Source organism: Artemia sp. Qi Xiang Cuo, chromosome 19 (assembly GCF_049724085.1).
Source record: "Artemia sp. Qi Xiang Cuo chromosome 19, ASM4972408v1, whole genome shotgun sequence".
NCBI lineage: Eukaryota > Metazoa > Arthropoda > Branchiopoda > Anostraca > Artemiidae > Artemia > Artemia sp. Qi Xiang Cuo.
Window position 1 is genome coordinate 11,880,300 of NC_142812.1, and position 15,859 is coordinate 11,896,158.

Below are 15,859 nucleotides of genomic sequence, written 5' to 3' on the forward strand. Positions count from 1 at the left end.
TAGTTGACTGTTCCTATGCCCTAGTCCCTGGAGACATCGTAAAGAAAAATTTACTGGGAGTGGCGAGAGTTCTCGTGAAACTTATTATATTCAGGTTGTGATAAATAAATTACATTATATAGCTGTCTTATAGTTTCTTCACTAGTTTTTGAAAAAAAAGAAAAGAAAGTACTCTGTGGGACGAGTTCCCATTTTATACAGTAAGCACCATTTGTGTTTTAGCGGGTTTTTAGGAGGGGGGCTGGAGAGTTGACAAGAGTGTAAGTGCTGCGTGAAGCCGGAAATCAGCACTGCCTCAGTAAAATCAAAAATTCTTTTTTATAGTTGATAGATGGCATTAGATCCGACATTTAATGTTGGAGAAGATAAAGATGAGGGAAACCACGCGGGGATGATCCCAAGCGGATTGGTATATATTTTCAATTTAAAAAGCTTGTTTATATGAGCGCGAGCAACGCGAAGCGTCGCGAGCTGCAAATTTTTGGAAAATGACACTTTTTACACAAAACTTACACTATTTCGCCACCCAAAGTGGCACCAAAAAAACCAGTCGAGTGACAACCCTGCTTTTAAGTGTATTTGGAGTAAAAACTTTATAAGTTTATCCAGACTAATCATTACACTATTGAAAAACAAGGACTTGGAATGGGAATAGATGTGGCTAGATTTTTTGGAGACGTTGATGGAGATCTCCTGTGTCCAATTTGCTCTTTTGTTATAGAAGATCCTATTCAGGTTTGTAGGTTGTGCATAATTAATTGGATACTTACACAGTATAGGTCACCGTTACGGTAAAATTCTACTTTTGGATGTCTTAGAAGGGGATTAGGTTAGAAAAATGAGACTCTCAGGCATGGGTCTACAGGCTAAATTATGTCCTGGGAAGGTATTTTGAAGTACTTACCTCCACTCCTTCTCTTTCCAGAGGGTCCTGACCTTTAAAAATATGTGTTGTAAAAGTGAGATCTTTCAAAATAGATCTTCTGCTTAAATGAAGTACAACAAAATTGTTTTCAGCTTCAAAACTTTGTTATGTCTCAATTTATAAGGTTTTAAAGATATGCAAATACAATTCCTAAATTTTAAAAAAAAACATGGATATGGCTTAAATTTGGTAAATATCTACCAAATCATGTTATTGACTTACGCATTAAGTGAATATACCACTTGATGCCTTTTTTATGCTGATTATGAATATAATAATCATTTCTATCAGAAATGAATTGTAGCCCCCCCTCCTCCCCTATATATGCCAATTCAGGGTATATATTTCTACATTAGGGGGTGGGGTAAAGTTTAAATGGTAAATTTATTCTAAATCATATTATTGACTTACACATAAAGTGAATATACCACTCAATGCCTTTTTTATGCTGATTATGAATATAGTAATCATTTCTATTGGAAATGAATTTCAGCCCCCCCCTCCCCCTATATATGCCAATTCAGGGTATATATTTCTACAACCGAACCCTGAATTGGCAAGTATAGGGGGGGGGGGCGGAAATTCATTTCCAATAGAAATGATTATTTGTAATCAGCTTAAAAAAGGCATGGAATGGTGCATTCACTTTATTCCTAACTCAAAAATATGTTTTGGTAGAAATTTACCATTTAAACTTACCTCCCATTTACATCAGAAACAAAATTTGTTGACCCCCCCCCCCCCCATTAATGTAGAAATATATACCGTGAATTGGTATATATAGGGGGCTGAAATTTATTTCCAATAGAAATGATTATTATATTTGTAATCAGCATAAAAAAGGCATTGAGTGGTATATTCACTTTATGTGTAAGTCAGTAATATGATTTGGTAGATATTTACCTAAAATTCGACTCTAATAACAGGAATTGCTTTTTCAGAACTGAAGCCAGAGGATAAGAAACTGATGATTGAAAATTAAGATAAAAAATTTGTTTTGTCCAAATTCGAATAGGTATAGGCTAGACCTGCCATGTAGGTCAGGCAATTGTTTGGCTTATCTCATCCATTATGACAGTAAAAATAGGGATTACAATTTTGGAAGTTTTGCTGGCTTAAGCTGTCTTGATTGGCTTGAAATGACAACTGTAAACTATTTGAAACTAAATTTGTAGTTTTAGCTAAGCATTAAATTTTACTTGTGAATGGTTGTTGCCTAGACATTGAAGTCAGGCTAGACATGGGATTCTAGCTAGACATGCAGGTGAATGCTGCTTGATACTTTTCTTTGTATAGTAGCCTAATTGATCTCTTAACTTCATAACCTCCTTATTTAGAAAATGCTTATAACACTCAGCAAATGGGGCCTTATTACTTTTTAATCCTTTCAGTACTGATATTAATTCTTCTTTGGCAAATAGACAAAATGTTCTTTTACATTCCAAGTGTCCCAAACCTTTTCATTCTTCTCTATATTTTTCCCTGTAGCTTCATCATGCTTTAGCACATTCTCAATAAGGTTCTGCCTATCTCTTTCTTTATTGCTAGTTGTAGCCCCATTCTCATCTTTTACTGGGACAAGTGTAAAATTTTAGTTTAGCTACTTTTTGCTATTTTGGAAAGGGGTTAGGTTATGAAAATGAAGCTTCCCTCCACTCCTTCTCCCTCTAGAGGGCCCCAATCTTTGTCTTATAAAAGTGAAACCTTGCAAAATTGATGTTCTGCTTAAATGAAGTACAGCAAAAGTGTTTTTAGCTTCACAACTGCTTTATTCTATGCATGAGGTTTCAAAGATCTGCAAATGCATTTTCTAAATTAAGAAAATACCCATTCATGTGACTAAAAAATTCTGCTCAAATGATTGGAATTGTATTTTCAGAGCTAAAACAAGAGGAAAAGAAACTGATACTAAAAATTAAGGTAAAATGTTGTTTTGTCAAGATTTCAATTGGTATAGACCTGTCAAGTAGGCAAATTTCTAAGACTTAGGAATCAGAAAAATATTTACATGGAAGCTTGACAATACCTTCCCAGAATATGTTTTTGGCCTTGATTCATTACTGAAAGTTTCATTTTCCTAACCTAACCCCTTTCCAAGATAGCAAAAGTAGCTAAACTAGAGTTTTACCAGGACAAGTCCAATTTACTGTTCCCTCTCAATTTATTAACATCCCAGTACAATATTTTGCTATTATGCTGTTTACTTATGTCTTCCTAATGTTCAGCAGTTTTACAAATGAAAGATCTAAACCCAAACTGGCCAGCCATGACAATTGCCTTAAATTTCAGCTTGGAGTAGTCTAAGGATTTCTCCTTGTTCAGCTCCAGAGTTGATGATTTGAGTTGTATTCAGGATTTTTTAGTGATCAGGTACACTCTGCTGATCCATAGTTTCCCAGTTAAGTTTACACTCCCATCAAGTCTTCCAGAAGGACCATTTCCATCCAGAAGAACCATGCAGCATCCTGTCTTTTGTTTGAAGATGTCTACAGATTCAGCAGTAAAAGTTGTTTCAGAGAGTTTATTCTTATGTTTGACAATTCTTAAGGAAAAGAATTGAATGTGGACTCTGGATAGGTAGGCTGCTTAACAAGTTTTGAGCGATGACCTCTAATTCTTGAGTCAGGACAAACAGTGAGAAATGATGCGGGGAGTGCATTAGCCCTCATTAACTTATAGGTTAAAATGGTATCACCTCCATTTTTCCTGTTTACAAGTGTTGGAAGTTTCAGCTTTGCTAGTCTTGCTGGGTATGGATAAAGAGAGAGAAATCTTATGAGGAAGAAACAAAAGGACTATGTCCAATAGAAGCAAAAGATTAAACTAAGGCAATACAGATATTTTGCCTGTATAACACAAGGCATTTTCAATGCTGATAAAATAAAAACTAAAAACATAATCCAAAACAAGGATCATTCAAAACATCAGTGATGACTGTGATGAAGTATTGGCCCAGAGTCTAAATTTTTAATAATACAAAATCACTGTTTTTTGGTCTGACCAAGTGTTTTATTTTTAAAGTTATAATACTTAATAGGTGTTTTTCCCAGCAATCTATCTAATTGGAGTTAGGAAGTTGTCAAGTTTGCTGTAAGTGTTAATTTTGGTTTTTAGCCTATCATTGGCTATGATGAAAGTGATAACACTGATAAATTTGAATTTGCTTTTGTGAAAGATAGTTCTGCTGTAATAGATGACTCTGTTGACTTATTTATTCAGATAAATTCTGTTTTTCAAATCTTCTGACTTGTTTACAATTGAATGTCCGTTTTTTGCAATTCATTCCAATATTTCAATTTTGACAGCTTGAGAAGTTACTGCAGAGAAGTATTTTTCTTTTTCTGTTGGATTTAGTAGATTTTAGAAGAGATCCTCTTTCAGGTAGTAGCCTAGCTCTGAGTAGTCTAGGTAGTAGCCTAGCATATAGCCTGATCCTGTTTGGTTTAATTTCTTGAGTTAGTTGCCTATATTATGTTCAGCAAAGCTAAGAGAAAACAGGTAAGCCCAAATAAAGGCAATGACAAATGTGGTGCCTGTTCTAGAGAACTGGATGAGGGTTCCTCTGCCATAGAGTGTGATATTTGTGAGAAGTGGATCTGTGGCAAATGTCTGGACCTGTCCCCTGGAGAATATAAGTTATTAAGCAAGATGATGCAATCCCTTACATGTTCCTGGTCTTGTCCAGCCTGCAAAGTTAACCCTCCCCCCTCTAGTGAGCAAGCTATGATAAATAAGCTAGTATCAGTTATGGATAATTCCTTGAAATCTTTCAGAGAAGATCTTGAGGAGGAGTTTACCACCACTAGTCAGTTGACCCAAACACTTCCGACTGAGGAGTGACATTTCTGCCCAGTTTAGTGATATTGCAAACAGGGTATCACTTATTGAAAATTCACTGCAATCAGTTTGTTCTGTTTCAACAGTTCAGGACCTAGTGGTTTTAACAGTGTCTTCTAACTTGTCTCAACGTCTGTCAGCCCAATTAACTGAATCTGATGTTTGTTGGATAGCATGTTCATAGCACCAGCATTTTGAAAGAAATCTTAAAATTGTTGCATATGGTATTCCCCCCCCCCCTAGACTGATGATGCAGTTTTCCTGTACAATTATCTGTTATGCAATTATGGAGTGGACATCTGTGCCCCCCCCCCCTCAGTCCAAGTAAATTGACTTTCTAATAGCCATCAACAATCTGGTATCCCCCCCTTCTCTTCTCTGTACCATCAACTGAATTTAGAAAGCAAATAATATGGAAATCCTTTGAGACAAAAGGATCAATCAGTTTCTGTGGTGATAGTCCTAAGGAAGATTGCATAAGTGCAAAGCTCCAGTTGAGAAGCTGTATTGCAGAAAAGCCAAGGTAGAGGCAGATTTGATAATTTGTAATGGTGCCATCATTAAAAAAAACTTGCCAGTTGGAGTACTCCCCCCAACCACTTAAATGTCCCACTAATGTCTGTGACTCCATCTACCTCTTATAATTGTTTAAATGTTTATGGACTTGCATCACCTAATTCTGTCTCTCATTGCTCTAGGAGTGAACTTAGTAATAATAGTTCCCTTTCTGATGCTGACACTTCTCTTGTTTCTTCAACAACAACTTGCTTACCTTATGTTTCTTCTTTGTTGTTTCATAGTGCTGTACCCAACCATCTTACCAGTCCTTTTGTGCCTGTATCCTCTCAGATTCCTACCTCTCAGGGAATGAGATTCCTTAGCTCCAATGTTGATAGCCTCCCTAATAAGCTTTCTGAACTTTCCTTTTGTATGAAATCTGAAGGAGTAGATGTTGCAGCAATTACAGAAGTTTCACCAAAAATACATTGTCAGTTTTAACTCCTGACGAAATCAAAATCAATGATTACCAACTATCTTCTAATCTGAAATCCCCGCTTTGACACCAAGGAGTTTGCCTTTATATAAGAGAGGGACTAAATGTTTGTCTCATTCAATTCAATTCTCTGAAAACTGATGGAATTGAGTCTGGATTAAATTACACAATCAAATAATTTCAATTGTAGTGGGTGTTGTTTATAGAAGCCCCAGTGCTTTGTGTGTTATGGACTCTGAATCTAATTTGGCTGCCATGTTGTCTCACAGGATGACCAATTTTGCCAGCTATGATCTTGTCCCTATGGGGGACTTTAATCTTCCTGAACTCCAATGGATTGGTGAATCTGGTTTTTGTAATAAGAAATTCTCCTTTTTTGTCTGCCCTTTCTGATAATTCCCTCTGTCAAACAATCTCACAACCAACTCGTCACAGGGAAGGTCAAGTCTTCAGCATTCTTGCTCTGGTTATACTCAGTAACCCTGACCTTCTTATTGAGAATGCTATAGCCACACCTGTTGGTAATAGTGACCATTTAGTAATTATTTCAGAGTTATGTCTATGTACCAAACAGCCTTCCTCTAATCAACAAAAGTGTTCAAACTACAAAATAGTCTCTGAAAAACTTGCCAAACTCAACTGGAAGGAGCTTATTACTGATGATATTGAGGAGAGTCAGTCAAATGTGAAAACAGAAACTCTGAACATTGAAGTCATGCACCAGAATTTTTCAGGTAAAACAGGCAAAAATTTCTCTTTTTAACTACTAAAGTTAGCAAGCTAATCAATTGAAAACACAGAGCATGGAACTGCTAAAGAAAAAATAAGACCCCAGAAAATTATCTAGTAGTCAAACAACAAATCCTTTTGTAATCAAACAACAAACCAAATAAAGGTGTTGGAGAGAAGGTTTGAGAAAAACCTGGCAGAGGAAGTTAAGGATAACCCTAAATCCTTCCGGCATTATGCCACTCAAAAATGTAGCAGTAGATGCACAATCCCATATCCTGCATGATAGTAAATCAGTTGCTGATCCTGAACTGAAAGTTGAAATTTTCAGTCAATATTTCTCTTCTTTTTTTCTTTTTTTTTTGTCCAACTCCAGTATTGTATATCCTATACCTCCCTTAAATGATGTATCACATAATATGGAACCAATTCTGATTACAGATACTTTGGTTCTAAAGGAACTGACATCCCTCAAACTGAATAAATCTGCTGGTCCAGATGGCATTCACCCATGTATTCTACACAAATGTCATGCAGTTTTGTGTCAACCTCTTTCCCTGCTGTCGAAATTATCATTAAATCTTCTAGACTACCTCAGGATTGGAAAACTGCACATATCATTCCTATTTTTTTAAAAGGTTGAAAGGACCTTACTGAAAATTATTGACCCATCAGCAGATGTTAAGGTTCTTGAAAGAATAATCAATTTTACAGTTGTTAAACACCTTGATGCAAACAATGTTTTACACAGTTCACAACGTGGCTTTTGTTCTGGAAGATCTGTTGACACTAATCTCCTTGAATCATATGATCACATCGCAAAGTTGCTTGATATTGGGGTCCCTGCTTACAGGATTCTGCTTGGCTTTTCTAAAGCTGTTGACAAAGTGTGTCACAATTGACTTGCAATTAAATTGCACGCACTTAAGCTTCAAGAGAAACCCCTGCTCTGGATCCTTGATTTTCTTTATTTGCAAAACCAATGTGTTCAGTTGTTTATGACTCTGGAGAGTGTATTCTTTTTTCCTCAACGCATGTTCTGAGTGGTGTTCCTCAGGGAAGTGTCTTGGGTCCTACACTATCTAATATTTTCATCAATGATGCTCCTTTCATTATCAGCAGTAAATCAGTTCTTTATGCAGATGACCTGAAGCTTCTTGGACCAGCTTTGTCCATTGAAGATCATGCCCTGCTACAAAATAATCTTCAACTGCTGGGTCAATGGGCTGAGCCCTGGCTTCCTGAATTCAATGTTGCCAAGTGTCATATCATTCACTTTGGCAAACAGAATCCTTGCCGCTCCACCCACTCTCGACCACTTTTTCTTAGACCAAACCTTGGGTTTGATTAAGCATACCATTTCCACTTGTTCTTCAAAAGTCATCAGTCTTCTTTATAAGGGACTTTTACGTCCTAAGCTTGAAGTTGGAATGTCACTTGCCTCTCCATATCTTAAAAAAGATATAAAAGTTCTTAAAGATGTGCAGAGACGTGCCACTAAAGTGATATCTGGCATGCAAGAGCTTTCCTACCCTGTAAGACTATCAAAGCTGAATCTCCCTACACTTGTATACAGGAGAAATAGAGGGGATGCCATTTTAGCCTTTAAGTTATTGAAGGCTAATATTCTCCCAGCATTATTCCCTACTGTTAGTACCAATTCAAGAACTAGAGGCCATCACCTGAAACTTGTCAAGCAGTCTACAACATCTAGAGTCCATACTCAATTTTTCTCTACCCATATTGTCAACAATTGGAACAAATTATCTAATAATACAGCTAGTACTAAATCTGTTGATGTTTTTAAACAAAGGCTAGATGCTGAGTGGTCCTCCTGAGAATGTAAATTCAATTGGGATGCTACCAAAGATGGAGCAGCATCTGGTCACCAGGGATCCTTGCATACAACTAGTCATCATTCCAGAGCTCTACAAGGAGAAATCCTTAGATTGCTCCTAGCTGCAATTTAAGGTAAAACAAAGATATAAAAACAACAAATAGACTATCAACATGTACAATTGTCTCAAAAGTGACTGAGTGTCATTGAAGCTAATAGAGTAGCTTCAATGAGAGCACCAAAGCAACAGAATAAAATGAATTTAAAATTAATTATGCTGTTGCAAAATAATCCAGTATGAGTCTAGATAACTCCACATATGGAAACATGCTAAGAAAGCAATTCATGCTTTATAACATGCAGAATAATCGTAATTAGCACATTTTGCATGAAACTTTTTTCTTTACCCCCCCCCCCCTCCTAATTTTACAGTAAATCTAGTTTCATAGTATTTTCAATTTGACTAAAAGTTATATTGCTGTACCATGTGTACCTGGTCTAGGTGAAAAGCTTTAACAGATTTTATGCAGATATAATATTGACGCATGCTTTCAGTCAACTAGACTATTAAGCAGTTTCCTAAATTCTGGGAAGGATTTAACTTGTGGCAATTTGGTTTGTTGAGGTGTATAGAATCTTTTTATGTGTGGCGAGTTTTACATTGGTCAAACTGACCCAAAATTTGTTGAACAATTTATTAAGCCCTGCAACTCATTAGATAAAGGTATGAAATTTAGTAAGCCTTCTAAAACTTTTGTTAAATTTTTGACATAACACATTTTCTATCACACTGTTCATAACATGCAATGCCACAACCATTTCTAACAATAGAGGGTTCACACAGTGGATTAGGGAGGCAATTAAAAAAAAAAAAAAAAAAAAAAACTTCTTACTAATATTTCAATAAACAGAGATAGAGGATACAGGTAATTTGAATATTGATCTGATATATAACGCTCTCCTTATAAGTGAAGATAATTTCTTAAACCACATTGGCCTGACATCACATAAAGAAATAAAAACGAGCAAAAATGGGGTTTTTATAGGCCAAATGAAGATACTGAAAAAACGAAGCGAATATTTCGAGAGGACAAACGCCTCTCTTCTTCAGCGCGAAACGAAACGATGTATTAATAAAAGCCAAAAATTAAAAGAATTAAAACCAACTACCTAACAACCATAAAAGCGAGTTATTCGCCAATATCCGCGATTTGCACAAAATCCAAAAAATATGAACTGCCATCGACGGATACTAGCAAACAACACAAGCAAGCAAGTTGTTTGCTAGTATCCGTCGATGGCAGTTGATATTTTTTGGATTTTGTGCAAATCGCGGATATTGGCGAATAACTCGCTTTTATGGTTGTTAGGTAGTTGGTTTTAATTCTTTTAATTTTGGCTTTTATTGATACATCGTTTCGTTTCGCGCTGAAGAAGAGAGGCGTTTGTCCTCTCGAAATATTCGCTTCGTTTTTTCAGTATCTTCATTTGGCCTATAAAAACCCCATTTTTGCTCGTTTTTCTTTCCTTAAAAGTGAACCATTAGCTAATGCAGGTTTTAAAGTTTTTACAAAATCTCCCGTGGACTAGATCAAATACAATACATGGGAGAATTAAAGCAGTAGTCGCAAGCAATAGGCTAATTATGTAACAGGATAAATAGTTTTATTTTATCCAGTTGCTTTAGTGTTCTCATTGGAGCAACTCTATTAGCTTCTGCAACACTCAGTCACAGTAGCAAAAATTGTAGATATTGATATTTTTTGTTTCTATTTCTTAGTTTTTGGATTTTGTTTGAATTTTGGTTATTTGAGTTTTTATCCTAAGTTTTCTCAGCATTGAAGACACCGTCTTTTGTACAGCCAAAATATTTGTTGTGCTTTAGTTTTATTCTTTTCATTCTACTAGCCACATTCCTGTTTGTATCTTCACTTTTATATTCCTTTCCCTCCCTTTGTTGTTTTTTCAGCAATTTTATCCATAGCCTCTTAATCTATATTTTAGTATAGTCTTCATACTATAGAAAAAAAAAATAGCTAACTAATTTAAAAGCTTAATTTTAAAGCTTTAAAAGCTAATTATTTAATTAGAATAATTGCGTCTTTCGTCTCTAACAGAACGCAAGTCGTGAAATACCTGAATGGATATTCTGATCCCCTCCCAATTTATAATGGTGTGCCCCTAGGAACCCTCTTAGGTCCAATTTTATTTCTTAAAATGATAAACAACCTTGGTGTTTATTTCCCGGATAGATGGAAATTCGTTGATGATCTAACTGTCTTAGAGACATGTTCCAAAAATTCCAAAAGCAACCTAATGTACATCTTGGAATCGATATCAGCCGAAGCTCTTACTGATGATATGAAAGTCAACCCTTTAAAGTCAACTGTTCTTACTATTAATTTCCTTAAAACTCCTCCTTCTTTCTCCTGTCCAATCCCCCCTGAAAATCCCGTTACCACTATGAAATTACTGGGCGTTACCATCTCTAGCGACTTAAAATGGGATTGGCATATTAATGACATCTTAAAACGTGCAAATGCCGCAATTTCCCTCTTGAAACACCTTTAAAACTTTAAATGCCCTAAATTGCACTGTTTGAGGATTTTCCTGTCGTTTGTACGCCCAACCCTTGAGTACGCCTGTCCTGTTTGGCATCCTGGCATTTCCATTGAATTGTCGGACAGAATAGAAGCAGTACAAAAAGGTGCCTATGACTTATCTTCAATGAGGGTAAAGTACCTTATGTTTCCCTTCTTAGGAGAGCTAACCTTGTCTCTGTCACCCTTAAGGAAAGGAGAGCAAAAATTACCTTGCGTTTTGCTAACAATGCCCTTCATAACCCTCGAACAACTCCCCTTTTCCCCGGTCAATATTCACCCCTTCGACCCCGCCTCCCGCATTCTGTGTCAACAAAAATCCCCCTTCTCGCCCCAATACGGGTTTGCACGGAAATATATAGAAGAACCTTTATCCCTTACATATTGGACTTTTTCAACCCCGGCATCTCCGCGGCCTCCCCCCCCCCATCACTTACACGTTCCCTCCAAGTTATTAATTTTAATGCCCATTTTGCAAATTTGGAGGTTTTATATTTATGTGTTTTAGTCACCAACTAACTTATGTTTTTGTTTTAATTCTATTTTATCCCCTTGTTAATTTTACGAGTTTTTGTTTTGTTTTGTTTTTTGGGCATTTTTGCTGACTTGACATTGGCCTTCTAATTTTACTTTACTTTGTACTTTGTTTTTGTTTTTAACGTTTTTACGTATTTGACATTGACCCTTTTATAATTTTCTGTTGTTGTTTGATTGTTTGTTTTTGTTGTTCTTTCTTCGCTGTATTTGACGCTAAAGTGCGAATTGGGCCCTTTTGGGCTTGTGATAGCCATTTTTCAGCAATAAATCTTATCTTATCTTACCTTCTTCCCTGTATATATCCCATTTATAAAGCCTTGTGTCACTCTTATTTCAACCCATATACCTTTAAATTGAATCAGTAGCTATTTTGTTTCAGGAGTTGTTCTTAAAGAATTTGTACAGAAGTCAAACTTAAGTTAATGAGGGAAGGGGTAGCTTTTTTGTATGTTAATTAAAAAAAAATTCCACAAAATAAGTTTTTCAAAGAAAGGTAAAGAACTCCATTAAACAAAAAATGAGCAAAAATAAATTCAAATAATCGACCAAGCGTGAAACTACCACAAATCAGCATCAATAAATAAATGAAAACCAAAACGAACAGAAATTACAATAAATAACCGAGTCAAACTCAAAACGAGCAGAAATTAACTTGAGTGGGGCTCAAAACTCCTATGCCTTCCCAAGGCCAGAACGAAATTTGCCCTTTACTAAAAAAATATATATGGTTTTACTTTTATAACTTTAATAAATCAAATAATATTAACATTTTGATTACTAAATATCAGTATATGTATATTAAACTGACAATGTGCATTCATTTGTATTTTTTTTTCAGTAAAGTGCAAATTTTGTTCTTGCCTTGGGAAGCCATAGGGGTTTTGCGCCCAACTTATGTTAATTTCTGCTCGTTTTGAGTTTGACTCGGTTATTTATTGTAATTTCTGTTCGTTTTGGGTTTCATTTATTTATTGATGCTGATCGGTGGTAATTTCACGCTTGATAGATTATTTGATTTTATTTTTGCTCATTTTTTGTTTAATGGAGTTCTTTAGTTTTCTTTGAAAAACTTATTTTGTGGAAAAAGTTTTTTTAATTAATTTCTGTTTCTTTTAAATTGACAGTCTTTTCAGGGGAAAAGAAAATAAAGTTTAAATTTTTTTTTTCAAGACTTAATAGTTTGGCCTGCCTTTTGTATGGTGGAGAAAAAATTTCAGCAATTTTTAACAATATACACCCTTTTAAAATCTGGACACAAATAGTAGTGTTTAATTTAGTTTCATACCTCCTCTAGTTGACCTGAAATGGAAAACTTGATACCATTTGGAAAAAATATGTTTACTTCCTTTGATAGTCTGAATGCACTTACGCTATTTTGATTTGGTCAAATTTTAAGAGCAGTAGTAGCCCCGAAAGTCTGAACATAATACCCTCAGTCGTTCTTGGGATACTGCTGAGATGCTTTATTGGGTAATACAGTGTAATTTGATTTAATGTTAAGGCAACATTTAGTTTTTAAGCATAATGTGCAAATGGGAGGCTGGGCGTGGAGGGGGATTAGTTGCCCTCCAATCACTTTTGACTGTTAAAAAGGGCGTCAGCCCTATCTATTTTCAATCAAATGAGCCCTTTTCGAAGTTCCCACGACAACTCCCTCGATACGAAGTGTCCTGGTCTAAACAACAAAAAATAATGCATTATACCCACATCGATCTTCACTAAAATAATGTCAAGCCTTCCATTCATTTTCGACTATTAAAAAGGGCACTAGGCCTTTCGATTTCCTATCGAATGAGCCCATTTTGAAACGACAACGCTTTCTATAAACACCTTATATGCCCCCAGGGCATAAATTACAACTTGAAGTTAAGAGAGGAAAGGAGATAATATAGGAAAAATAAAACCAAAAAAGGGTGAGAAAACGAGGATTTTGTCAGCCAGCTTCAAAAACATGAAGGCGAAAAAAAGCAAATATTTCGACAAGGGCCTCAGCCAACTCGTCTTCAGTGCTAAACAAAAAAAAAAAAAGAAATAAAACTAACCTTTTGGAGTTTACTGTAAAAGATACAAACAGAAACCCACCCCTAAGATTGTAATAAATTACAACCCTTACCCTAAGGGCTGTTAGGGTGGTCATCATCTTCTAAGACCTAAGTTCCAAAACTTTCAACTACGTTAATCAAAATGCCTATCTAGTAATTTTGATTGGATGTGTTTGGCGAAATGGTGGGCGTGAGAAGGGCGATAGTCACTCCGATCACTTTTCAACTATTAAAAATGGTAGTAGCCCTTTCAATTTCCGATCAAATGAGCCCTTTTGAAGTTTCTACGATAACACTTTCAATAAAAATCTTATATGCCCCCAGGGCATAACTTACAACCCTTGCCCTGAGGGCTGTGGGGGGTGTCATTCTCAAAGACATAAATTTCAGAACTTTCTACTACGTTGAACCAAATGGCTATCTGAAGATTTTGATTGGATGTGTTTGGAGGAATGATGAGCAGGAGAGGGGGGTCAGTTACCCTCCAAACACTTTCGATTAATAAAAAAGGCACTAGCGCTTTCAATTTCCAATCGAATGAGCCCTTTTGAAGTTTCATCAACAACGCTTACAATAAAAACCTTTTATGCCCCTAGGGCATGACTTACAAACCTTGCCCTGAGGGCTGTGTGGGGGGGGGGTGTCATCCTTAAAGACCTAATTTCCAAAACTTTCAACTACGTTGAACAAAATGGCTATCTGAAAATGTTGATTGGATGTGTTTGGGGAAAAAGTGGGCGTGAGGGGGGGGGATCAATTACTCTCCAGTCACTTTCAACTATTAAAAAGGGTAATTTCAATTTCCAAACAAATGAGCCCTGTTTGAAATTTTTACAACAACTTTCTATATAAACCTTATATGCCCCAAGGTCATAACTTGCGCTGAGCTGAGGGGGTTATCATCCTGAAAAACCTAATTTCTCGAACTTCCGTCTATGTTGAACAAAATGGATATCTCAAAATTTTGATTGGATGTGTTTGGGGAAATGGTGGGCGTGAGAGGGGGGTTAGTTGCTCTTAAATCGCTTTCGACCAATAAAACGGCACTAGCCATTTCAAGTTTCAATGGAATGAGCCCTTTTTAGTGTTCTTACAACATCGCTTTCTATAAAAACATTACCGGCTCCCCGGGCATAAATAACAACCCGTCCCCGGTGGATTGTGGGGGGGGGGGGTTGTCATCTTTAAAGACCTAATTTCCAAAACTTTCAATTACGTTGAATAAAATGGCTATGTAAAAATTTTGATTGGATGTGTTTGGGGAAAAATGGGCGTGAAGTTAGTTGCCATCAAATCATTTTCGACTATTAAAATGGGCAGTAGCCCTTTAAATTTTCAATTGAATGAACCCTTTTTCAAGTTTCTACAACAAAGATCAAGGAGGCACACTTGTGCCTCTTTAAAGAGACGACCCACCACAATGTTAAGCGATTTCCGGTCCTAGCGGTCGCAGAGAGACAGTGGTGATCACATTTTTTAGCCCAAGCTCCAACTAAGAAACGTGCAAAATTTCACCCCCCCCCCCCTCTGACTTTATCTTCATGGGTAAAAGTGGGCCGGAAGTTCCGACCCTCCGACCACAGCCCCCCTTCTGAAATTTAAAGGTTAAGTTTTCCTAGGGCCCGGGAGCTTATCTTCGAAATTTCAGCTCAATACGATCACTCCTTTCCTATTTTCCAAAAAACAAATATAGCCACACACTGTTCATTTCTCTTTTTTTATCAGCCACGCCTACAGGCCACAGTTGGCAACGGATCCAAGTATGAGGACTCATTCAAAGCGGAATTCGACCTGTTAGGGCCTTTTGATATTTTCAGACCGAAAAAAATTATCCCCCGAATTTACATTTACGAGAAACCTCGTTTTCCTATAAGAGCCCATGTTAATTTTTCCCACCACAGCCCCCTTTAACGTTGTCCGATCGGACTGAAATTTAGAGGATAAGCTTTCCTGGGGCCTGGGAGCTTATCCTCAAAATTTCAGCTCAATCCTATATTTCCTTCTCTATTTTCTAAAAACCAAATATCAAGTTTTGTGGGGATTTGCTTGCGTCAAAAATAGATACGGGAGACTAAAATAATATTTCGGTAAGTGTCTCTGAGGTACAATGGTCGCTGTTCCTTACTGTCAGGCGGAAGATCCGGGTTCGATTCCCTGTCAGAGAAAATTTTTTATATAGTGAATTTAAAGTTTAAAAAAGAAACTCAGTTTCTTGGGTTTGGGAGGCGACAGCCCCACATCTTTAACTCCTGAAAAGATCAGCTAACAGTTAGTCAAGCAATAATAAGTAATAAACTGTACAAAAACGTGCAAAAATTATTTGAAAAAAACTACGTTTTGTAAAGAGTTAAAGAGACT

The 15,859-nt window shown here is 36.5% G+C and overlaps 1 protein-coding gene across 2 annotated transcripts in view; it reads left to right on the plus strand.

Annotated features, from left to right (window-relative positions):
* The first annotated feature begins 573 nt into the window (after positions 1–573).
* Positions 574–15,859, plus strand: part of LOC148940504 (E3 ubiquitin-protein ligase NRDP1-like) — a 34,013-nt gene continuing 18,727 nt past the window's right edge. For both annotated transcript variants that reach the window (XM_089104893.1, XM_089104892.1), the window contains exon 1: positions 574–735. In XM_089104893.1, the coding sequence (XP_088961019.1) occupies positions 646–735 (90 nt within the window). In that variant the 5' untranslated portion in view covers positions 574–645. The remainder of the gene's footprint in view (positions 736–15,859) is intronic.